This window comes from Jaculus jaculus, chromosome 16 (assembly GCF_020740685.1).
Source record: "Jaculus jaculus isolate mJacJac1 chromosome 16, mJacJac1.mat.Y.cur, whole genome shotgun sequence".
Classification (NCBI taxonomy): Eukaryota; Metazoa; Chordata; class Mammalia; order Rodentia; family Dipodidae; genus Jaculus; species Jaculus jaculus.
In genome coordinates this window covers 2469903-2495686 of record NC_059117.1, presented here as the reverse complement: position 1 = coordinate 2495686, position 25784 = coordinate 2469903, and the positions used below count along the sequence as shown (strand labels likewise).

General features: G+C 40.0%; 1 protein-coding gene across 3 annotated transcripts in view; it reads left to right on the top strand.

Moving 5' to 3' along the window:
• Positions 1–25784, top strand: part of Anln (anillin actin binding protein) — a 64603-nt gene that overhangs the window by 18259 nt on the left and 20560 nt on the right. For 2 of the 3 annotated variants that reach the window (XM_045135988.1, XM_045135987.1), the window contains exons 7-18: positions 2737–2844; positions 4305–4431; positions 8465–8703; positions 11367–11515; positions 11954–12101; positions 14149–14284; positions 16244–16426; positions 18939–19065; positions 21881–21929; positions 22021–22074; positions 23078–23116; positions 23528–23549. In XM_045135988.1, coding sequence (XP_044991923.1) covers positions 2737–2844; positions 4305–4431; positions 8465–8703; positions 11367–11515; positions 11954–12101; positions 14149–14284; positions 16244–16426; positions 18939–19065; positions 21881–21929; positions 22021–22074; positions 23078–23116; positions 23528–23549 — 1381 coding nt within the window. The remainder of the gene's footprint in view (positions 1–2736; positions 2845–4304; positions 4432–8464; positions 8704–11366; positions 11516–11953; positions 12102–14148; positions 14285–16243; positions 16427–18938; positions 19066–21880; positions 21930–22020; positions 22075–23077; positions 23117–23527; positions 23550–25784) is intronic. The other variant, XM_045135989.1, reaches the window with a different exon arrangement.

The following is a 25784-nucleotide window of genomic DNA, read 5'->3' as shown; positions in this document are numbered from 1 at the left end:
GTAGGGTTTCACTTTAGCCCAGGCTGACCTGGAATTTACTATGTAGTCTCAGGGTAGCCTCAAACTCACAGCGATCCTCCTACCTCAGCCTCCTTAGTGCTGGGATTAAAGGTGTGTACCAACACACCCAGATAAAATGTAATTAAAAAAAATTTTTTTTTCGAGGTAGGGTTTCACTCTAAATGTTTGTTAGTTTTTTTGAGGTGGGAGCTCACTCTAACCCAGGCTGATTGAATCTCACTCTGTAGGCCCAGGTTGGCCTCAAACTCATTCATATTCATTGAGATCTCCCTACTTCTGCCTACCAAGTGCTGGGATTAAAGGTGTGTACCACCACACCCGGCTCCCAAATTGTAAAATTAATTAATTAATTAATTTACAAGCAGAGACAGAAAGAGTGAGAATGGGTGCACCATAGCCCTTAGCTGCTGCAAGTGAACTCCAGGTGCATATGCCACTTTGTGCATCTGGCTTTGCATGGGTACTAGAGAATTGAACCCAGGTGGTTAGGTTTTGTAGGCAACTACCTTAACCATTGAACCATCTCTTCAGCTCTCAAAATGCAAATTTTGATACAAGTCTTTTTTTTTTTTAATAGTTTACTTATTTATTTGCAAGTAGAGAGAGAGAATGGTATACCAAGGTCGCTAGCCACTACAAATGAACTCCAGATACATGTGCCACTTTGTGTATCTGGCTTTATGTGGGTACTGGGGAATCGAACCTGGGTTGTTAGGCTTTGCAGGCAAACACCTTAACTGCTGAACCATCTCTCCAGCCCTCTTTTTTCACATGTCAGCTGCTTATATTTTCTTTTCTTTGTTTAAAATATTTTATTATTTATTTATGAGAGAGGCAGATATAGAGAGAAGATGGGTGTCAGGACCTCTGGCCACTGCAAACAAACTTCAGACACATGTGCTACCTTGTGCATCTGGCTTATGTGGGTTCTGGGGAATTGAACCTGGGTCCTTAAGCTTTGTAGGTGAGCACCTTAACCACCAAGCCATCTGTCCAACCTGATACCAATCTTTTTTTATTTTTTTTTAATTTTCGAAGTAGGGTTTCACTCTTAGTGCATGCTGACCTGAAAGTCACTCTGTATTCTCAGGGTGAGCTTGTGCCTTCCAAGTGCTGGGATTAAAGGCATGTGCCACCATGCCCAGCTTGATACCAGTCTTTTTGACAGAGATAAATAGCATCATATTTTGGGGGGTGGGTATGGGGATAAGGAGTGAGGATGAGAGGAGGGAGTGAGACAAGCCCTCATTCTGTGCTTGGGAACTCAATTATGTAGTTCATACTGGCCATGAACTCTCAGCAGTCTTCCTATGTCTGCCTCCTGAGTACTGGGGCTTCAGGTTCTATAAATAACATCTAAGAGAGAGAGATAGGGAGGGAGGGAGGGAGAGATTGAGAAGAGAGAGAGAGAGAGAGAGAGAGAGAGAGAGAGAGAGAGGATTTAGAATAGGCATGTCAGGGTCTCTTGCTGTTGCAAATAAACTCCAGACCCAAGTGCTACTTTGTGCATCTAGTTTATGCAGGTTCTGGGGAATTGAACCCTGGCCAGCAGACTTTGCAAACAAGCACCATTAACTACTACTGAGCCATCTTCCAAGCCTTAAACAGCATCTTAAAAAATATTTTTATTTTATTTTTAACTTTTTTTTTAAATTTTTTTTGGTCATTTTTTATTTATGAGCGACAGACACAGAGAGAAAGACAGATAGAGGGAGAGAGAGAGAATGGGCGCGCCAGGGCTTCCAGCCTCTGCAAACGAACTCCAGACGCGTGCGCCCCCTTGTGCATCTGGCTAACGTGGGACCTGGGGAACCGAGCCTCGAACCGGGGTCCTTAGGCTTCACAGGCAGGCGCTTAACCACTAAGCCATCTCTCCAGCCCTTATTTTTAACTTTTTGATAAAATTCCTACACATACATAATATTCCATGATCACAATCCCCTGCTCTTTACCCCTCCACTGAATCCCTTCTTTCTAACTACTCCCTGTTTTATTTTGGTGTTAATTAAAAAAAAAATCTTTTTTAAAAAAATTTTTTATTATTAAGAGTACAACAGGCAGAGAGAAAGAAAGAATGGGTGCCCTAGGGCCTCCAGCCACTGCAGACAAACTCCAGATGCATACGTCATCTTATGCATCTGGCTTTACATGGGCACTGGGGAATAGCACTTGGGTCCTTAGGCTTTACAGGCAAGTACCTTAACCACTGAGGCATCTCTCCAGCCCAATTTTTACATTTTCTAACTGAAGACAAGAAAAGGTTTTCTTTCTTTCCTTGTTATTTTTTTTGGGACAGGGCCTCATGTATCTTAGGCTAGTTTTGAACTAGCTATATATTAAAAAATGACTATGAATCAGAAAAAAATTGAAAACAAAATGACCATGAAATCCTGATCATTCTGGCTCCATTTCTCAAGGGCTAGGATTATAGGTGTTTGCCACCACATCTAGCATTTAAGAAAGTCTTAAGCTGTGTGTGGTGGTGTATACCTTTAATTCCAGAATTTGGGAGGCAGAAGTAGGGGGATTGCCTGATGTAAGTTCAAGGACACTCTGAGACTACATAGTGAATTCCAGGTCAGCCTGGGCTAGACTGAAACCCTACCTCAAAAAAACAAAACAAAACAACAACAACAAAAAATCTTAATGTTTGGATATAATTCTTAAACATTCTATTAGTGCTTTGTAAAATACTTCTGTATTTGATGGGTTTAGGAACGTGAAAAGGAGCTAGCATGTCTTCGTGGCCGATTGGACAAAGGCAATTTATGGAATATAGAAAAAGATGAGAAATCAAGAAGTAGACAGCAGGAAACCAAGCAGGTAATGTAAGCCAGAAATAAAAGTGAATTTCTTGCTAAAATAGTGTTGGGCTTTAATTTGTAGTTGTATTATAAAATAATTTTAAATTCTTATAGAAGTTAAATATATTTAAAATATTAATATAGCTTTATATATTTCTATTTAAAATACTAATTTATATATATCTATATTTAGAATATTAAGATATAGTCTTTATTCTAGCCCAAGTTGGGCTTAAATTTGAAGCAATCCTCCTGCCTCTGTCTGCCAATGCTGAAGTGTGAGGCAGTACTCCCAGCATTATAAAATATATTTTAAATGCTTTCCTGTTCCAATTAAATATAGCTCTTTGCAAAGCTAGGCATGGTGGCACACACCTTTAATTTCAGCACTTGGAAGGCAGAAGTAGGAGGATTACTGTGAGTTCAAGGCTACCCTGAGAGTCCGGAGTGAATTCCAGGGCAGCTTGGGCTAAAGCCAGACCCTACCTCAAAAAAAAAAAAAAAAGAAAAAAAAAAAAAAAAATAAATATATATATATATATATATATATATATCTTTACAGTCATAAGCATCTTAAGTGTGCAGAACAACTCTTTCTGTGATAGTTTCTCATTTCACTCATTCTTCATAGTCTTTCCTTTTCCACTAAAAGCAGTTAAATTGTGTTTTTGTGGGCTGGAGAAGTGGCTTAGCGGTTAAGTGCTTGCCTGTGAAGTTTAAGGACCCCGGTTCGAGGCTCAATTCCCCAGGATCCACATTAGCCAGATGCACAAGGGGGCACATGCGTCTGGAGTTCGTTTGCAGTGGCTGGAGGCCCTGGTGCACCCATTCTCTCTCTCTATCTGCCTTTCTCTCTCTGTCTGTCACTCTCAAATAAATAAAAATGAACAGAAAAATTTTAAAAAACTGTGTTTTTGTCACTCAATGTCAGATTCTTCTGCTGGCTCTAAAATGTTTCTAAGAAATCTACTTTTCTTATTGTTTTGTTCTCCCAGAATACCATACTGTTAGGCTATCTGTGATCCTAATATCTAATATAATATTTATTTAAAGTTGTTTATCAAACTTCAACAAAGTCACTAATTATAATCATAAACTATGTTCTATTTCATTTACGTGCCTACTGTACACAAAATAAGGTATGAGGTTTTTTGTTTTGGTGATGCAGGTAAGGTGGATTCTATTTAGTGGCAGCTGTGCTCAAAACTTACACTTGAGTCCTAGGCCTAATGAGAGATCATCAGTACTCCTGTGGTGGGTTGAGGGAGAATTGCTGAAAGGAATATGTGTTTGAACTCAGTTCAAATCTCAGCCCCAATGGCTGTTGTCTGTCTCCATGGGCTGAAAGGAAGAGGTTTTGCCCTGATCCCAATTAGGTCAGGATTACAAAGACAGGTAGTATGGCTGCCTTGTTTCATTTAATAACATGTAGATACAATCTGTAATTCTGACCAATAAAATTTACCTCTTCATTGACAGGAAGATCACTGTCAGAACACTCCAGTAAAGAAGCATCAAATTGTTTCAAATACCCAAGCACTTCCACCAACAGAAAAGGTGACAGAACACCGGACAACTAAAGAGACTTTCAGTACAGAGTCTGCAGGTCAGTGTTTTCATTTCTACATCATATAACCTGTCCTTTTAGAGTACCATAGACTTGGAAATTGAATTAGAATGGAAAATACTGCTCTGCTACCAAAGGCAGATACACTCACTTTTCATTTCTGATTTCTGTGCTTCCTCCTCAGATTTCTGTGTAGCTTCCTTGTTTAATTCTTTTGTGGTTTTAGTTGAGACCAGATCTCATTATGCAGTTCAGTGTAGCCTAGAACTCCTTACCTTCTTGCCTCAGTGTCCTATGTGCTGGGATTATAGGTGTGAGCTACTATATTTGGCAGTCCTCCTTACTCAGACTCCTTGGTGTGGGGTTCACAGGTGTGAAGCACACACCTGGTTGTGTGTTTTATAGTCTATAAGTTTACCAAATTGATTAGTTCCACTAGGTAATAGGTCACATGTATTTATTTCTTTGGAAAATTTTCAGGGTTTTAGGGCAGGAGCTATGTTATCTGTGAACATAGATAATTTTGCTTTCTTTCTGATTTGGATAACATTTCTTTTTCTTGCCTAGTTGCTTTTCCTGAGACTTTAAATTCTGTGTTGATAAATGTCAGTAATGAGATCTTTATTTCTTTTTATTTTATTTTATTTTTTTAAATTTAATTTATTAGTTTTCTTTTCAGTAAATACAGTTTGGTACCATTGTTTAGGCTCATCTGTGATCTACTCCCTCCCATTGGACCCTCCTTGTTGATGTAAATGGGTCGTGCATTGTGGAGTTAGCCCCCAGTTATTGGTATGATAAATGTCTCTGCAAATCATGACCCAACATGTGACTCTGACATTGTTTCCGCCCCCTCTTCCACAAAATTTCCCTGAGCCATGTTGGGTTCATTTTTGGTCTGCTTCAGTGCTGAGGTGTTGGGGGCCTCTGAGGCTCTGGCTCTCTGATTTGGTAGGAGTTGATTTTTCTCTGCGTTGGTCTCCTTCCCCTTTGTGCTGGTATCCGGTTCACAGGAAAACATCACCCTTGCTTATTTTGCCAATTGTCCTTAGTTTCAGTTGGGCCCCTTTTGAGGTGTGTTGGGGCAGCTCTCTCCTTAGGATCTGTATCTATCTGAAAAAGAGAAGCAGATTCTCCAACGGAGAGTAAGTTAGCACCTGGAAAATTGAGATAACACTTACTTTTTTGATAGACAGTTTGATAGGCTTAGGCCCTCTTATACCCCGTGATTGATGATGGTAGCTTGATATCGTAGAGTGGGCTTGTGTTTGGGTATGGTTCTGACTTGCTTCCCAGCTCCAGCTATGGGTCTAGTACCACTGAGTGGATTAGTTAGTCAAATCAAGAGCAGTTGGTTCCTCACCATGGCTGTGTGCCACTATTGCACTTGTGTGGGCATCACATCCGGTTATTTGTTGGTATTTAGGTGAGACAATGAGTTGCTTGGACAGATCTTGGTCTTTTTTAATTTTGTATTTTTTGGTTTTATTTTTGAGGTAGGGTCTCACTCTAGTATAACCTGACCTGGAATCCACTCCGTAGTCTCAGGGTGACCTTTCATGGAGATCCTCCTATCTCTGCCTCCCAAGTACTGGGATTAAAGGCGTGTGTCACTATGCCTGACTTTTTTTTTTTTTTTTAATATTTAATTAACTTATGTGCGAGAGAGAGAAAGAGGCAGATAGAGAGAATGGGTGTGCCAGGACCATTATTCACTGCAAACGAACCCCAGAACATGAACCACCTTGTGCATCTGGCTTGTGTAGGTACTGGGGCATCAAACCTGGGACTTACCACTGCAAATGAACTTCAGATGCATGTGCCACTTTGTGCATCTGCCTTTACATGGGTACTGGGGAGTCAAACCCAGTTCATTAGGTTTTGCAGGCTAGCGTCTTATCTGCTGAGCCATCTCTCCAGCCCATTAATGAGATTCTATAGCCTTACATTAGTGATTATGTTAGTTTTTTGTATTTGGTCTTTATTGTAAATGGTAGTTTCCTTGTAGTCTGAGGTTTTGAGTGATTTTATTTACACTTAAAAAAGTGAAAAACAAAAGCCGGGCAAGGTGACATACACAGCACTTGGGAAGCAGAGGGGGTTGGATTGACATGATTTCAAGGCCACCCTGAGACTACACAGTTAATTCCAGGCCAGTTTGGGCTAGAGTGAAACCCTACCTCAAAAAAACAAACAAAAACAAAAACAAACTCTTTTGGGTATGAATTGTATGATCAACTTCTGGTAGAACAAAACACAAAGTTGTATACATTCTTACATAAGATGAAATGTGGGTAAACAATTATTTGGTAAATTTAGTGTTCCTTTTTCTCTTGGTGGGGAGGAAGAGAGATAGGAAATTTTAAGGGAGGACTGGAATTATGAGGGGTTCTTTATATATTACTAGATTTTAGTATTTTAAAACATAATCTGGGCTGGAGGAATGGCTTAGCGCTTAAGCACTCGCCTGTGAAGCCTAAGGACCCCAGTTCGAGGCTTGATTCCCCAGGACCCACGTTAGCCATATGCACAAGGGGGCACATGCATCTGGAGTTTGTTTGCAGTGGCTGGAGGCCCTGGCGCGCCCGTTCTCTCTCTCTCTCTCTCTCTCTCTCTCTCTCTCTCTCTCTCTTTCTCTTTCTCTCTCTGTCGCTCTCAAATAAATAAAAATAAACAAAAAAAATTAAAAAACCATAATTTTAGTTTTATAATGAAAATGCAAGTCTTTTTCAAAAAAAGTTTTTAGGTTTCACTGAATACAAAAAGGTGATGTCTAGCCCTTTAAAAATAACATTTTTTGGGGGGTGGTTTTGAGGTAGAGTCTCACTCTCTATCCCAGTCTGACCTGGAATTAACTGTATTCTCAGGGTGGCTTCAAACTCATGGTGATTCACTTACCTCTGCCTCCTGAGTGCTGATATTAAAGATGTGTGCTGGGCTAAAAATAACATTTTGTTTTTCAGATAATGAAAATTTGAAAGTAACATCAGCTTGAAAAGTTGAGAAGCAGGCTGGTTGGGTTTTGGTTGGATCACTATGAGAATGACAGGTCAGCCTGGGATAGAGCAAGACCCTACCTTGAAAAACCAAAAATAAATAAAAATAACTTTTCTTTTTCTTTTCTTTTTTTTTTTTTCCAGGTAGGGTCTCACTTTAGCTCAGGCTGACCTGGAATTTACTATGTAGTCTCAGGGTGGCCTTGAACTCACGATGACCCACCTACCTCTGCCTCCCAAGTGCTGGGATTAAAGGTGTGCATCACCACTCCGGGCATAATAAAAATAATTTAAAAAAGTTATTGGAAGGGATATTTTTGGAAAGCCTGAGTTTTGAGCTCTCATTTAATATTCTTTCTCAAGTCCAATGTATTATATCAGTTTTTGATAGATTTAATCTTTATTTTATTTTTTCAAGGTAGGGTCTTGCTATAGCCCAAGATGGTCTGCAATTCACTATGTAGTCTCAGGCTGGCCTGGCAGGTTTAATCTACATATCCTATATTAATTGGAACTTTAAAAATTTACCTTTGCTGGGCATGGTGGTGCATGCCTTTAGTCTCAGCACTTGGGAGATAGAGGAAGGAAGATTGCCTGAGTGAGTTCCAGGGCAGCCTGAAACAACATGGTGAGTTCCAGGTCAGCCTGGGTTAGAATGAGATCCTACCTTGAGAAGTGTCCCCCTTCCCCCAATCTTTGTTTATATGTATTAGAAGATTTTTAAAATATTATTTATTTGCTTGCAAACAGAAAGGGAGAGGGAAGAACGAGAGAAATGGGCATGACAGGCCCTCTTGCCACTGCAACTGAACTCCTCCTATATGCACCACTCTGTGACTGGCTTTATGTGGGTACTAGAGTATTGAACTGGAGCCATCAGGCTTTGCCAAGCAATCACCTTTAATCCTTGAGCTATCTCTCCAGCCCATGTATTGGAAATTTTTTGTTTTTATGTTGCTTTTTTGTTGGTGGTGGTGTTGTTACGAAGAACTTTTCTTAGTTTCCCCCTTTGTATCAAGCATGACTGTTAGTGTGTCTCTGTCACTGAGTCACTGTATCCTTAAAATATTTTTCAGAAGTGGTCCATGAAATTGAGATGAGTGTGGATGATGATGATGATATCAATAGCTCAAAAGTCATTAATGACATCTTCAGTGATGTCCTAGAGGATGGTGCTCTGGATGTGGAAAAGAGTTCAGAGGAGATGGACCAAGTGGAAGCAGAAAACAGTGAAGAGCAAGAAGATGCATTGAATATTTCCTCCATGTCTTTACTGGCTCCGTTATCTCAGACTGTTGGTGTGATGAGTCCAGAGGTAAGAAAAGTCTAAAAGTAAGTAGGTCCATCGCATCACCTAATTAATATTGCATAACCCCATCTCTTTTATCTAGATTAGCATTTGACACTATCTAGAGGGGGCTTGTTTTGTAAATTAATGCACATTCTTTTAGAATGTCAAACTCTAGTGGTTTCCAATAGACATTAACATTAACATGGTTTATAGGCCACACATTTGTGCTCAAGTCCTCATTGTTATTTTAGTTTTTCTATGGCTCAGTTCCATCATCTGTTAAATAAAGTTAACAGTGGTACCTTTGTCATCAGGTTGATGTGATTTTAAATTTTGTAAGTATTTAGAACCAGGAATATAACCAAAATTCTCAGTGTCCTAACCTCTGTTACTAGGTATCACCTTAAATTGATTTAACTGTAGCTCTGGAGATTGATTCAGTTAAAAATTTTAAAAGATGGCTTACTGGTTAAGGTGTTTGCCTGCAAAACCTTAAAGACCTTGGATCAATTCCCCAGGACCTCCATAAGCCAGATGCACAAGGGAGCACATGTGTCTGGAGTCCATATGCAGTGCTAGAGGCCCTGCCATGTCCATTCTCTCTATCTGCATCTTTCTGTCTTTCAAATAAATAAGTAAAGTATAAAATAATAAGAAAAAAAAAAACAAATTATTTGCAAAGAGAGAGAAGGGGAGGAAGGGAGGGGAAATAAAAAAGAGTGTGGGCATGCCAGAGCCTTTTGCCACTGCAAACAAGCAACAGGCATGTGGGCTACTTTGTGCATCTGGCTTTATGTGGGTATTGGGGACTTGAACCCAGGCTAGCAGGCTTTGCAACTTTAACTGCTTTGCCATCTTTCCAGCCTGCAAGTATAAATTTTTAAAAAAAACTGTTTATAGCTGAGTATGGTTTTACATGCCCTCAGTCCCAGTACTTGGGAGGCAGAGGTAGGAGGATTGCCGTGAGTTTGAGGCCACCTTGAGACTACATAGTGAATTCCAGGTCAGCCTTGGCTAGAGTGAGTTTCTATGTTGGACATGTCCCCCCGCCCCCCCAAAAAACATCCCTATAAAATATTTATTTAAGGGAGAGAACATGAGCACACTAAAACTTTCTGCCTTTGCAAATGAACTTCAGACACATTTCGCCATCATGTGTGCATTTAGCTTTATGTGGGTACTGGGGAATTGAACCCAGGCTATCAGGCCTTGCAAACAAGTACTTTTAAACCCTGAACCATCTCTCTAGGATCTCCTTTTGTTCACCTTTGCATATGCCAGGTTAACTGGTCCACAAATCTTCAGGGATTCTCCTGTCCCCACCTCTCATCTTAATGTAGGAGTGCTGGGATTAGAGATATTCATACTACCACGTCTTGCTTAATGTGGGTCTTGTACATCTGAACTCAGGTTTGCAAGCTTGTACTGAGCCATCTTTCCGGCCCTTTTTTGTTTTTGTGAGAGAGAGTTTCATGTAGTTTAAGCTGGTCTCAAATTTGTATGTTAGCTAATGCCAGCCTTGAACCTTCTGCCCTCCCAAGTGCTTGGGTTACAGGCGTGAGACACTGCCTGACTAGAAATCTTGTTTGTCATTAATTTTTAGGAACTTAATTTTTTTTCTTTTTTAGACTGGGTATTTATTTCCTAATAATGGAGAAGATTTATTTTTTTTCAGAATGAAAAAATTCTCATTTAGGACCAATGTTAACTTATCTGTAATATCTAATACATGATTGCTGGGCTTTGGTGGCACATGCCTATAATCCCAACTTTTTGGATGCTGCGACAGGAGAATTGCAAATTAGAGGCTAGACTGGACCCTTTCTTCCAAAATAAAAACAATAGCCTAGCCTGGTGGCATATGCTTTTCATTCCAGCAGCCTTTTGAAGAGGCTGAGATAGGAGGGTCGTTATGTGTTCAAAGCCAACCTGAGCTACAGAGTGAGTTCTAGGTCAATCTGGACTAGAGTGAGATATGCTTCAAAAAAAAAAAAAAAAAAAACAGGGGCTGGAGAAATGGCTCAGTAGTTAAAGGTGCTTGCGCGCAAAGCCTGACAGCCCAGGTATGACTCCCAGCACCCACGTACGCCAGATGCACAGTGTAGAGCATGCATCTGGAGTCGGTTTTCAGTGGTTAGAGTCCCTGGAGCACCCTACTCACTCTGCCACTCTTTCTCTCTCAAGTAAATAAATAAAAATACTTTTAAAAAGTAAAATTTTGCCAGGTGTGGTGGTGCATGCCTTTATTCCCAGCGCTAAGGAAGCAAAGGTAGGAGGATCACTGAGAGTTGGAGGCACCTTGAGACTACATAATGAATTAAAGGACAGCCTGGGATAGAGTGAGAACCTATCTCAAAAAAAAAACAATAAAAGGGCTGGAGAAATGGCTTAATGGGTAAGGCACATGCCTGCAAAGCCTAAGGACCCTGGTTCGATTCTCCAGGTCCCACATTAGCCAGATGCACAAGGGGGCGCATGTGTCTGGAGTTCATTTGCAGTGGCTAGAGGCCCTGGTGTGCCCATTTTCATTCTTTCCCTCTCCCTCCCTCTCTCTGTCTCTAATTAATAAATAAATAAAAGTTAAATCTTAAAAAAATTGTGTGTGTCTGTGTATATAATACATACATATATAATATACATACATACAAAATTGAAAAAAATCTAATATCTGATACATTTTTCTGCAGAGTGTTGCTTCCTCATGTAAGCTGGAACTGCAAGACACTGCTAGCATAAGTGATGAAAGTCCTAAACCAGGAAAATTCCAGAGAACTCGTGTCCCTCGAGCTGAGTCTGGTGATAGTATTAGTTCTCAGGATCGAGATCTTCTGTACAGGTAAGGATGTTTAGGGGAAGGCATGTGCTCAATTTTGGTTCAGAGTGACCTACATAACTAATGTTCCAACTTAAAATGTGACTCATAACTAAGTGGCATAAACATTTGGAATAAGTTTTTGTGGTATTGGGTATTGAACTTAGGGCTTCATACGTGCTAGGCAGGAACTCTGCTACTGAGCCACATCCCCAGCCCTGGAGTAACTTATCAGCTTCTCTACCAACTGACATTTCCATTGTGCTGATGTTTTTTTTGTTTTGTTTTTTTTTGGGGGGAGAGGGGTTTCTAGGTAGAGTCTCACTCTAGTCCAGGCTGACCTGGAATTAGGCTCAGTCTGGCTGTGCTGATGTTTTTAATATCACTTAACAAATTCTGCTGACACAGTCAGTGAAAGAGTGCTGAGAATGTTAATGGATTTCTTCCTTACTTTTTCTAAAGCATTGACGCATACAGGTCTCAGAGACTCAAAGAATCAGAACGCCCTTCAGTAAAGCAAGTGATTGTTCGGAAAGAAGATGTTACTTCAAAATTGGATGCAAAAAAGAATGCCTTTTCTTGTCAAGTAAATATAAAAAAGAAAATGCAGGTATGCATTTCTGTGGAAAGAGAGTATGGGATATTTTTTGTACTCTATTGTGAACTTTGAGAACAAGTCTCAGCCTTGTTAATCTCTGTACCCTGAGTGTATCAGTTGATGAAATGTGAAACTTATTTCAAGGCTTTCTATGCTTATTAAATTATCTGTTGGAGTCTGGGTCTCACTCTAGAACCAGGGTTGACCTGGAATGCATATGTAATATAGGCTGGTCTCAAACTTGCACCAGTCTTCCTGCCTCAGCCTCACTATGCCTGGTTTAGGAATACATTTTTTGGGGGACGGGGAGGGGATGGGACAAATTAGTGCAGTCTCACTGTAGCATCAGCCTGGCTTCAAATGCATGGCTGAAGTCCTCTTGTCTCAGCCGCCTAAGTGACGAGATTACAGTTGTGAGCCACCACACCCAGTTTAGGAGTACTTTAAAAAATTATGTGTACATATATATATATATATATATATATATATATAATTTTTATATTTTCCTTTGTTATACACAGCTCCAATTATAAATTTAATAAGTATGCATTTGGAATCTTTTCAAGCAAATTCCTTTAACTGTCCTTAGCCCTTGGAAATTTTTTTCCAAAGGAACAGAATTCATAACTTAACTTTTATATCATGCTAAATGTTTTTAGTTTATAGCCTAGAACAAATCTTAAATAGTTTTTCACTCAAGATTCCATTTTTCCTGAGAAATTTTTGTTTTGGTATGCAAATCGTGTACTGACAATAAATCTTAGAATAATTCTTTGGTATAGGTGTACTTTTACTGCATATTAGAGATGAACGCAGATTTTATCCTAATGAGGTGGGTGTACTTGCTTATTTTTACATGTGGCATTAAATCTTGGTTGAGTATTTGACACTGTAGGGCAGGAAGCAGCTTCCATTTCCACATCTGTGTGATAGTTTGACTTTATAGCTGCAGGTGCTGAGAGCGCCCTTTGCATGAATGCACAGTGCAGAATGGCAGAAGCAGGGCTAGGACCGTGACAGACATTGGAGGACTAGAGGTGACTCAGCAATCACTTGCACGTCCTTCATAAGCACGAGAGCCTGAGAGGTCTTGAATTGCCTGAGTGTCAATCTCCAGGGCCTAGTAACTGCTGCCCACAGCTGCCTGTTGCCATGTGTGCCTGTAAACCTAGTCCTTTGAGCAGCAGGGACCCAGGAATCACCTAAGCTTGCAAACCTCCCCCCCCCAAAAAAGAACTTGCTAACTCTAGGATTAGCAAGTAATTCTAGCTCAAATAAGAATGTGTAGAATTGTAATATTGCCAGAAACCTAACATTCTGCTCTAGCTATCACACGCAAGTGCACCCTGCTGAAAGCAATTGCATCCAGTGGTACATTTGCACACACCACACACACTTGCAAATGAGCGTAAAAGAAAAAAAAAAAAAACTGTTGGAAATTCTGTTAACCCCAAGCCAAGATTACATGATTTTTTTTCTAATTTTTATTTATTTATTTGAGAGAAGCAGAGAGAGACAGACAGACAGAGAGAATGGGTACTCCAGGACCTCCAGCCATTGCCGATGAGCTCTAGATGTATGTGCCACCTTGTGCGTCTGGCTAACGTGAGTCCTGGGGAATCAAACATGGGTCCTTTGGCTTTGCAGACAAACACCTTAACTGCTGAACCATCCCTCCAGCCCAACATGATTTTTTTTTTTTTACATGAACTTAAGGTAGAACTCAAACAGCTGTTTTCAACTTCAAACATTCTAACGCAATACAATACAGATATACATTAATTTGATATATGCTCCCAATGGTAGTAGGAAAATACTGAGTCTTTTTTTTTGTATTTAAACTGTTTCTGTAGGAACAGAAACTGCATTTATAATAAAAGTACATCTTATACACAGTGGTCTTGAATCTGTGTCAAAGTGTTTCAATAGCATTCACTGGTGGTGTGCATAATGCAGAGTATTGTTTTGTGTTCACAACCAAGGCTGTAGCAAAGGATTAAAGTTTGGAAATGAAAAAATTTAAAATGTGGACTTTTCCTCTTTTCTGTGCTTTCACTAGGACCTCAATAATGAGATAAATTTACAGCAAACAGTGATATATCAAGCTAGTCAGGCTCTGAACTGTTGTGTTGATGAAGAACATGGGAAAGGATCCCTAGAAGAAGCTGAAGCAGAAAGACTTCTTCTAATTGCAAGTATGTGTGGTATACCTGAAACAATCCTAAGAAAATTGGCAACTATGGAATATTCATTCATTTTCTCTGGTATATTCAGACATCTCAAATTTTACAGGAAGGACTTTCTGATCGTCTTTTTCAGATGAACTTTTTTTGTGTCTTATAAAGATTGAAAACTCTTCACCTAAAATACAGTTTGCATGAAAACTAAAGGCAGATGGCATACATTTGAAGAATTACTGCATCTTAAGTGAAAATACACATATATACACAGTTTTGTCTCCTCTACAAATTAATTTTGCTTGTGTGTCTGTGGTGATAACAGCATGTTAGGGTGAAAAGTTGATACTATTTAAGAAAACTAATCAGACATTGATATAGTAAGACCCCACTCTTCTCAAAGGAGCTGTTGTACTTAATGATTGCTAGGGAAAGGGAATCATGTTCTTTAGTGGTGTAGCCACTGGTAAATTGTCCAAGTTTCAGTGAATAATACCTGATCCTTGCTCATGCAAGCCACCCTAATTTAACTCAGTGGGTGTTAAAAAAAAATAAGAAGAAGATTAATTGAGAAGCTGGAATAAATAGATTTATTGGGAGTGTGAGGAAAATAAGGTGATAATAATGGGTAGTAAATATGATAAAATACATTAAATGCACATGTGAAATTGTCACATAAAATTTCAAGAAAAATTGATGTAGGGATTTGGGGGTGTCAGTCATTTGCTAGAGTCTTGCCTAGCAAGCACAAAGCCCTGTGTTCCGTCCTTAGGACCACATGAAACCTTATTTGTTGGTACACACATATATAATCCCCAGTATCTGGGCGATGGAAGCAGAAGGATTAGAAGTTTAAGGTCATCCTTGGCTAAATAGTGAGTTCAAGGGTTGGAGAGATGGTTTAGTGGTTAAGTGCTTGCCTGTGAAGCCTAAGGACCCTGGTTTGAGGCTTGATTCCCCAGGACCCACATAAGACAGATGCACAAGGTGGCGCATGCATCTGGAGTTTGGTTTGCAGTGGCTGGAGGCCCTGGTGCACCCATTTTCTCTCTATGTGCCTCTTTTTCTATCTGTCATTTTCAAATTAAAAAAAAAAAGTGAGTTCAAGGCCAGTCTAGGCTATATAACAAGGACCCCATCTCAAAGAAATAAGTTTATTAACTTTAAAAAAAAATTTTATTTATTTATTTATTTATTTGAGAGCGACAGATACAGAGAGAAAGACAGAGGGAGAGAGAAAGAATGGGTGCGCCAGGGCTTTCAGCCTCTGCAAACGAACTCCAGATGCGTGCGCCCCCTTGTGCATCTGGCTAACGTGGGATCTGGGGAACTGAGCCTCGAACCAGGGTCCTTAGGCTTCACAGGCAAGCACTTAACCGCTAAGCCATCTCTCCAGCCCAGTTTATTAACTTTTAATGAGTTGATAAATAAGCCAATGATGTTTTATCCAAATACCTATCATGTACAAAAACATTACTGATATTGGGGCTGGAGAGATGGCTTAGCGGTTAAGCACTTGCCTGTGAAGCCTAAGGACCCTGGTTCGAGGCTCGATTCCCCAGGACCCACGTAAGCCAGATGCACAAGATGGCACATGCATCTGGAGTTTGGTTTGCAGTGGCTAGAGGCCCTGACACACCCATTCTCTCTCTCTATCTGCCTCTTCCTCTCTCTGTCGCTCTCAAATAAATAAATAATAAACAGAAAAAAAAATAAAAAAATATTACTGATATGGTCTTTGCTTTCATGTACAGTTGCCACGTCAGTGCACTTCCATATATTAGCTCTCATTGAAAACAATTCCCTTCTCCCTGCCCCCACTACACTGAGGCCTCTCCTCAGTGGGATTGCTGGTATTGCCCTATGGAGTTGTGGGTTATGAGTTGTGAGAGAGTTGTGTTGGGGGTGGGCAGGCAATGCCTCTGGATAACGGTTGCAATTTTAATGTTTGGAATGTCTTGGCATATTCTTGCTTAGCTGAGAAGAGAACACTTTTGATTGAGGAGTTGAACAAACTAAAGAATGAAGGTCCTCAGAGGAAGATGAACATTGGTGCCATATCCCAGAATGGATTTGTTCCTTCTAAAGGATCTGTGACCTTGTCAGAAATGCGCTTGCCCCTGAAGGCAGATTTTGTGTGTGGGAATGCTCAGAAACCAGGTATGCTGACCATTGTCTGCACTGTGTCTATATCTCATGTTAGACTGGAACTTCCCCTGGACTACATGTGTGCAAGAAAGGTGCAGGAGGAACGTGCACAAGTCTTTAATTATACCAAAATAGGTATATAGGCCTGGAAATATGGCTCAGGTATTAAAGGCACTTTTGCAAAGCCTGGTAGCCCAAGTTCAGTTCCCAAGCCACACACCTAAACTGGATGCAAAAAGTGGCACAAATGTCTGGTGTTTGTTTGCAGTGGCAAGAGGCCCTGGCAACCCTTCTCCCCACCCCCACCCATGCAAATAAAATAAATAGATACATAAAAGATAAGGGAAGTTTTCATATAGGGCTACCAATCTATGCAATAATGACCATAGCTCTCTTTATGTTAAAGTAAGGCTAAACATAATTTTGAGTGGAAAAATTTTCCTAAGATGATTTTTTATCCTAACAGAAATTTGTCTTTCATTAAGTAGTTTTGTTGTAGAAATGTGTTGGGCCAATTAAAATAAATATCTTACTCTTTTCTCCTTAAAATTCACCTTACTGTAGAAGTTCCTCCTGTAAATTCTGAACGGCTGGTTGTGGTAGTGAGTGTGGGACTTAGTAAAGACTCTCCAATGAAGGTTTATTCCGTTTGCCCTTCTGGATTGAATAATCCATTAAACTGTGTAATTTATGGACTTGGGAAATGGCTTCAGCAGTTAAAGGCACTCATTTGCAAAGTCTGCAGACCCAGGTTCAGTTTCCTAACACCCACAAACCAGATGCAAAGTGGCACATGCATCTGTGATCTCAGTGTGCCTTTGATAGTGTGAGGCAGAACCAGTAGAATCTGGAGCTCACAGACCAGCTAGTCTGACTTTTGTTTGTAGTCTGCCACTTAGTTTGCAGTTGCAAGAGACCCTGTCTCCAAAAAGACGGTGCACAGGTACCTCACAGTTATCCTCTGACCTCCTCACACACACAAATTTAATTTTTTTTTTAATAACCCTGTGTTTTCTGCCAAAAAAAAAAAAAATAAGTAAAGTAGGTAAAATGGTATATGACAGCAGAATCCATCAGAATCTCAAAGCAAAGCAAGGTAGTTCTAGAAAACTAAACAAAATTAAAGTTTAATTAAGTGTAGTTGAGTTGTTTAAAAGTTCTTGAAAATTTTTTATTTGATTAGAACTTTCTTTTTGAGGGCTAGAAAAGCTGTGAGCTTGAAGTTTGGGGAAAGATAGGAAGTTTGAGCATTGTGGTGGCTCACTCAGGAGGCTGGGGTAGGGGGATGGCCATGAATTTGAGACTATCCCAGGGTAGAGAGTTAGTTTAGGAACTAGATTGAGACCCTGCCTCAAAAAGAAAAAAAAAATAAAGGTTGGACATTCATCCAGGCCTGGTGGCACAGGTTTATAATCCCAGCTACTCAGGAGGCTGAAGGAGGAACAAGTTCAAGACCTGCCTGGGCAAATTAGTGAGCCCTTATCTGAAAAAGTCAAAAAGGACTGGAGATGTAGTTCAGTGGTAGAATGTTTGCTTTGCATGCATGATAACCTGGGTTCAATCCACAACACTGAAATAATAGCAACAAAAAAGATGTAGTAGGTAGGGAGCTTGCCTATAGTTTCAGTACTTGTGAGACTGCTGCACAGGATTGCTTCAAAGTTGGGGCCAGTCTGTGCTATAGAGTTAAACCCAATCTCAGTGAGTGAGACAGAGAGAGAGTGATTGATTGATTGATAGATTTTGAACATTATTGTAGGAAGGAGCTACTTTATTTTACATTTATTTGTTTAATAATTTATTTGTTTGTTTTTTATATTTATTTGCGAGGACAGAATGAGAATCACCAGGGCCTCTTGCCATTGCAAAGGAACACCATGTGCATGTTTCACTTTGTGAATCTGGCTTTGTGTGGATACTGAAGAGTCAAACAAGGGCCATCAGGCTTTGTAGGCATGCACCTTTAACTGATGAGTCATCTCCCTAGCCCAGATACTGTCTTTTTAAAAAAGATTTTTTTTTTTTTTTTGATGTCTCACTCTAGCCCAGGCTGACCTGGAACTCACTGTAACTCCTGGCTGGCCTGGGACTCATGGTGATCCTCCTACCTCTGCCTCCTGAGTGCTGGGATTAAAAGTGTGTGCCACTCTACCCTGTCTCAGATTATGTCTTATTTAGTTTTCTATTTCAGAAAAATTTTTAAATATTAAAAAAAAGTTTGTTTATTTATTTATTTTTGAGAGAGAAAGAATGGACATGTCAGGGCCTCTAGCCACTGCAAATGAACTCCAAATACATGTGCCACCTGTGCATCTGGCTTACCTGGGTACTGGGGAATCCAACCTGTGTCCTTAGGCTCTACAGGCAAACACTTTAACTGAAGCCATCTCTTCAACCCAGTTTTAATAATTTTATATATAAATTGTATATGTCAGTTACAGAATGAGTTTTGCTGTTCAAGAATGCTGATTAGCTAAATCTGGGTTTCCCAGTACTAATTATGTAATACAATTATTTCTTACAGATGCATCAAATTACTATTACTTAATTATGCTCAAAGCCGGTGCTGAAAATATGGTAGCCACACCATTAGCAAGTACTTCAAACTCTCTTAATGGTGATGCTCTGACATTCACTACTTCTTTTACTCTGTAAGTAAATTATGCATTTCATAGACATAGTGTTCTCTTATTTTCTTCAATATTTTCATTTATGTGTTAGAGAGTATGAGATTGTGCACACCAAACCTCTTGCTATTGCACATGATTAGTATATCTGGCTTTACATGGGTACTAGGGAATTGAATCTGGGCTGGCAGTCTTTGCAAGTAAGCACTCTTGACCACTGAGCCATCTCCCCAGCCCTTGTAAGTTAATATAGTCTAAGCAGTTGGGTGTTATTTATAACTGCTTATTTGTGCAGTGCTCAGGATGCAACTAGGACTTTGTCCCTGCTAAGCATGTGTGCTGTCATTGAGCTGCATCCCTAGCCTTTTATAATCTTAAAATATATTTTATGTTTATTCATTTCGAGAGAAAGAACATGGGTGCACTAGGGCCTTTTGCCACTGCAAATGAAACTCAGATACATTTGCAACTTTATGCAACTGGCTTTATATAGGTACTTAGGAATTGAACTCAAGCCAGCAGACTTTGCAAGCAAGTACCTTTAACCACTCAGCCATCTTCCTAGGCCTATTTTGTTTTATTTTTGTTGTTTTGAGGTAGGGTCTCACTTTAGTAGCCTAGATTGATTTTGAACTCACACGGTAGCCTCAGACTGGACTCAATTCATGGTGACCTTCCTACCACTCTTGTGCTGGATTAAAGGCGTGTGCCACTTTGTCTGGCTATTTTCTTTGTGGATTTGTTTGTTTGTTTTGTTTTTTGAGGTAGGGTCTCAGTCTAGCCCAGGCTGACCTGGAATTCACTATGTAGTCTCAGGCTGGCCTCAAACTCACGGTGATCCTCCTACCTCTGCCTCCCAAGTGTTGGGATTAAAGGTGTGTGGCATCATGCCCAGAGAGAGAAAGAGGGAGATAGAGAATGGGCGCACCAGGGCCTCCAGCCACTGCAAGTGAACTCCAGATGCATGTAACATTGTGCATCTGGCTTACGTGGGTGCTGGGGAATTGAATCGGGAACTAAGGTCCTTAGGCTTCACAGGCAAGCACTTAACCGCTAAGCCATCTCTCTAGCACGCGCGCGTCCTCCCTCCCTCCCTCCCTCCCTCCCTCCCTCCCTCCCTCCCTCCCTCCCTCCCTCCCTCTCTCTCTCTCTCTCTCTCTCTCTCTCTATATATATATATATATATATATATTTATTTATTTATTTATTTATTTATTTATTTAGGTAGGGTCTCACTCTAGCCAAGGCTGACCTGGAATTCACTATGTAATCTCAGGATGGCCTTGAACTCACAGTGATCCTCCTACCTCTGCCTCCCAAGTGCTGGAATTAAAGGCCTGCACCACCACACCTGACTTTCTATATTTTGTTGTTTTGAGGTAGAGCTTCACTGTATCTCAGGTTGACCTGGAATTTTCACTATATAGTGTCAGGGTGGCCCCAAACTCACAGTGATCCTCCTGCCTCTGCCTCCCGATTGCTGAGATTAAAAACATTTGCCACCATACCCAGGTAACTTATGTTCTAAATATTTATTTTTATGTGTAAGCAGAGAGAAAAAGAAGAGAGACAGAGAGAATGGGTGTTTCAGGACCTCCAGTCACTGCAAACGAACTACAGATAGATACATGTACCACTTTGTGCATCTAGCTTTATGTGGGTACTGGAGAACTGGATCTGGGTTGTTTGGCTTTGCAGACAAGAGACTTAAGCACTGAGCCATCTCCAACCCTTTGTTTAATTTTTTATATGGACATATTCAGTTTTCAATTGTTCAGCTTAACTCTTTTATTTCTGATTTTTTTTCTATTGAATATCACATTTTTTTCCTATGTGACCACTATAATTAAAAGTCTTTTGTACCTCCTTTTTAAATGTGTTTTAAATTGCATAATGAGGGCTGGAGTGATGGCTTAGTGGTTAAGGCACTTGCCTGGGAAGTCTAAGGACCCAGGTTCAATTCATCAATACCCATGTAAGTCACATGTATAAAATGACGCATGCGGCTGGAGAGATGGCTTAGCCGTTAAGGCGCTCGCCTGCGAAGCCTAAGGACCCAGGTTCGATTCTCCAGATCCCACGTAAGCCAGCTGCACAAGGGGGCACATGCATGTGGAGTTCCTTTGCAGCGGCTGGAGGCCCTGACACACTCGTTCTCACTCTCACACACTCTCTGTCTGTAATAAATAAAATAAATTAAAAAAATAAAATAAAATGATGCATGTGTCTGGAGCTCATTTGCTTTGGCTGGAGGCCCTGGCGCACCCATTGTCTCTCTCTCTTTTTTCTCTCTATCTACTTCTCTAATAAATAAATAAATCACATAATGCACTTAATATTTTATTAGGGAAAAGATAGTCATTTAGCGTTACAAATTTTGAAACTACAATCAACATCTAATTCGAAAAAGTTGTTACTGTTACTATTAGGTTTTTACCTTAAGTTTTTATTACTTGTATATTTTTGACATAGTGCTCTTACCAATTTTTATTGTATTTATTTAAAAAGTTAGGGAATTCTTTTTTACTTGTGGCATTCTATAACAGTGTAAGTGCATTATTTTTTTAAAATATTTTATTTTATTTATTTATTTATTTGACAGAGAAAGAGGGGGGGAAAGAGAGAGAATGGGTGTACCAGAGCCTCCAGCCACTGACAAACTCCAGACGTGTGCTCTTATGCATCTGTCTAATGTGGGTCCTGGGGAATCCATCCTGTGTCCTTTGGCTTTGTAGGCAAATACCTTAACCGCTAAGCCATCCCTCTAGCCCTGTGCATTATTTTTAAAGGAGTAACTTCAGGTTTTTCATACAGTTTATTTAATGCTTTATTTTTTCAGGCAAGATGTGTCCAGTGACTTTGAAATAAATATTGAAGTTTACAGCTTGGTAAGCAATTCAACCTTCTGAAATAATCAGCAGTATATTTTTGTTAGTGATACCAGACTTTAAGCTAAATGTATTTTGGGTTTGCTTGTAGGTACAAAACAAAGATTCCTTAGGCCCTGGTAAGAAAAAGCCATCCAAGTCCAAGGTGAGAGTTATAAAGACATAACAAAAATGGCATAGTGAAAATCTCATACTAGTTTTCCTGTACATTTCTTGAAAACTAATTTTTATAACTGCTAAAGGAAAACTTTCTCCAGTGCTTTCCTGTGCATTACTGTCTTACCAAGTCACCTATACCTGGCTATAAGAATGCAGTCCTTTTGTGGGTGAGGAATGGAGCATGGTGTCCACCTTCCTAGTCTTTGCTCTTTCGTTCTATTCCTAAGTCATCAGTAATAGTTTTTATTTTCTTTCCGCTTTTTTTAAAATGCACGTATTTGTGTGTGTGTGTGTGTGTGTGTGTGTGTGTCTGTGTGTGCGCGCACGCACATGTGAGTGCATATATATGGGTATATGTGCAAGTGCTTATAGAGACCAAAGGACAAAATTAAATGCGGTTCCTCAGATGCCATGCACCTTCTTGAGACAGGAGCCCTCACTGGCCTGTCGCTCACCAGCTGAGCAGTGAACCTCGGGGGTCCAGCTCACCATCTCCATCTCCCCAGTTCTGGGGTTACAAGTATATGCCACCATGTCGACTTTCTTGTGTGGAGATTGAACTCAAGCCCTCATGCTTAAAGGGAAGCACTTTTCTATCTCCTGAGCTCTCTTCATACTTTGTCTCACTCAATGTTTCTTTTTTTATTCCCACTTCCTATTGGATAAACAAAGTAGAAAAATGGAAGAAAATGTTTTTAACTGTAACAGTACTAGAAAAGACTTAATAAAGGACTTATATATAATCTGTTCGTATTCAAGCATTCTTTTCTTTCTTTTTTGGTTTTCAAGGTAGGGTCTTGCTTTAGCCCAGGCTGACCTGGAATTCACTATGTAGTCTCAGGGTGGCCTTGAAATCACAGTGATCTTTCTACCTCTTCCTCCCAAGTACTGGGACTAAAGGTGTGCACCACCATGCCTGGCTTTTCAAGCATTATTTTCTATATAACAATCACAGTATTTACTAGAAAATACAATCTCTTCTCTTCTAGGCTATTACACCAAAGAGACTCCTTACATCTATAACATCAGTAAGTAGAATTGTTAAGAAATTGAGTTCTTTTGAACAATCTACATTTTTCACATAAACTGTAAATTGGCTAATCAATTTTAAACCCTTCATACTGTGGAAGTCTTAAATATACTATGGGTCCCAGCACTTGGGAGGCGGAGGGAGGAGGGTTATGAGTTTGAATCCAGCCTGGGCAATATAGCAAGACTTTCAAAATAAACACAAGTATATTAATATAGCCAGGTGTATAGCTTTGTCTACAGAGTAAGTTATAGGTCAGCCTGGGCTAAAGTGAGATCTGGCCTCAGGGGGAAAAAAAAAACACTAAAAAGAAACAAGAAATATATAAAATTAATAGGGACTAGGGAGAAATGTTTTCTGAAATATACTTGGTAAAGGAAATCATTTATTTGTACTTTTTTTTATTTAGAAGAGCAGCCTTCACTCTTCAGGTAAGTGGATCTTCTTGAACTATTTCAGACTTTAGAATAAAGAAAAGAATAAGCAAGTATGTGTCTATGTAATACACATCATCTTGATTTACTTTGAATAACTTTTTTATATGGTCATTTTGAGTAACATACATTAGTGGCCAGAATAGCCTTAAGTCTGATTGCACCCTTGTTAGGCTCCAGCAGAGGCTGCTAATGATCTTGTGTTATGTGTGTGCTGTGAGTGCATGTGTATTCACATATGTGTTCATGCATATGGAGGCTAAGGGGTGCAGTGGGGTGTCTTCCTTGATTTCTATCTACCTTGTGTATTGAGACAGGGTCTGCAGCTTGAAGCCAGAGCTCATCTATTTGTCTAGTGTAGCTACCCAGCTTACTGTAGCGATCCCTTGTTATTTCCTCCTTAGGGCTGAGATTATAGGGAGGCCACTACACCTGCCTGGTATTTACATGGATGCTGGGAATCAGAACTCAGGTCCTTATACTTAAATGTCAAGTCTTTTACTGACTGAGTTATCACCAATCTCTGACTGAGTCCTAATCATCACATCTTTCAGCCTGTAACAGTAAAGCAATTCCTTATTTACTGTAACTAGGGTGTCAGTAAACAGCAAAGGCCTCCATAATGATTTTGGGCCTAAGTTTCCAGAGGGTTTTTAGGACAGTCTCTTTCACTTGCTTCCTTTGGGCTCTTGGTTTCTTCTCTATGGCATACTAGACTTACAAAGTGGCCTGTGCTATGTAGTAACCTTTGCTACTACTGATGTCACACAGGATTATTTAGTTATTTATTTATTTACTTATTACGTGTGTATGGCTGTGCTTGCCACAGAGTGCACATGTGGAGGTCAGAGGACAATGTCTAGGTGTCTTTGCTCTAACCTTCTTTGAGGCAGAATTTTTAGCAAATGAACTGCCAGACTGCAAATTAATATCAGACTAGCTGGCTCCATCCAGCTTATGTGGGTGTTGGTTAATTGAATCCAGGGCGATGGTCTCTGCATACAAGTGCCTTCAACTGTGGGGTCATCTCCCCAGCCCCCTTACTTGGACTGTTGGCCGTAAAGTCTTTTGTATATTTCATATGGAAAAATTGCTTTTTCATGTTCACATTTTAGTTTGGTATTGTTAAAAACAAGACTGTCCCAAATGTTAAGGCGTATCTGTACCTCACTTAAATTAAAGATGTACTTCTTTTTTTTTTTTTTGGTTTTTCAAGGGAGGGTTTCACTTTAGTCCAGGCTGACCTGGAATTCACTATGTAATCTCAGGGTTGCCTCGAATTCATAGTGATCCTCCTCCTTCTCCTTCCTAAGTGCTGGGATTAAAGGCATGCGCCACCATGCCCTGCTAAAGATGTGCTTCTTATGTAGCCTTGAACTTGCTAGCCTAACTTGTTATGTAGCTAAGGTCCTCTTGCTTCCATTTCCCAAGTTCAGGCATTATAGGCATATATCACCACACCTGGTTTATATAGTACTGGGGATTGAACTCAGGGCTTCCTGCATGTTAGGCAAGCACTCTACCCACTAAATTACATTCCCAGCTTCATAGTTAACCTTCTAAATAGTTTTATTTCATTGGAAAAGCTTGGTGTTTGATCTTCCCCACATTTAAAACTGGAGGAAGCTGGACATGGTGGTTCACAGTTGTATTCCTAGCCCTTGACGTAGGAGGATTACTGAAAATTCAAGGCCAGCCTGGGCTAAAAAGAATGAGATGCTTTCTTAAAAGACAAAAATCAGGGCTGGAGAGATGGTATGGTGGTTAAAGTGCTTGCCTGTGAAGCCTAAGAACCCAAGTTTGATTCCCCAGTAACCACATAAGCCAGATGTTCAAGGTGGCACATGCTTCTGGAGTTTGTTTGCAGTGGCTAGAGGTCCTTGTGTGCCCATTCTCTCTCTCTCTCTCTCGCAAATAATAAAAATAAATTTGAAAAAAATTAACAACCATTATTTATTTATTTGAGAGAGAGAGAGAATGAATGGGTACACTAGGACCTCTAGCCAATGCAAAAGAACTCCAGCTCCAGTAATTTTTTTTTTTTAAGAAAAATATCAGGTGGCTGGGGAAGATGGCTCAGCAGTTAAAGGTGCTTTATTTTAAAGCCTACTGGCCCGTTTTAATTTCTCAGTGCCCATATAAGCAAGGCATTTGTTTGCTGCAACTGGAATCCTGGTTTGCATGTGCATGTGCACACACACACATCAGTCAATCAATAGATTCTTTAAAAAA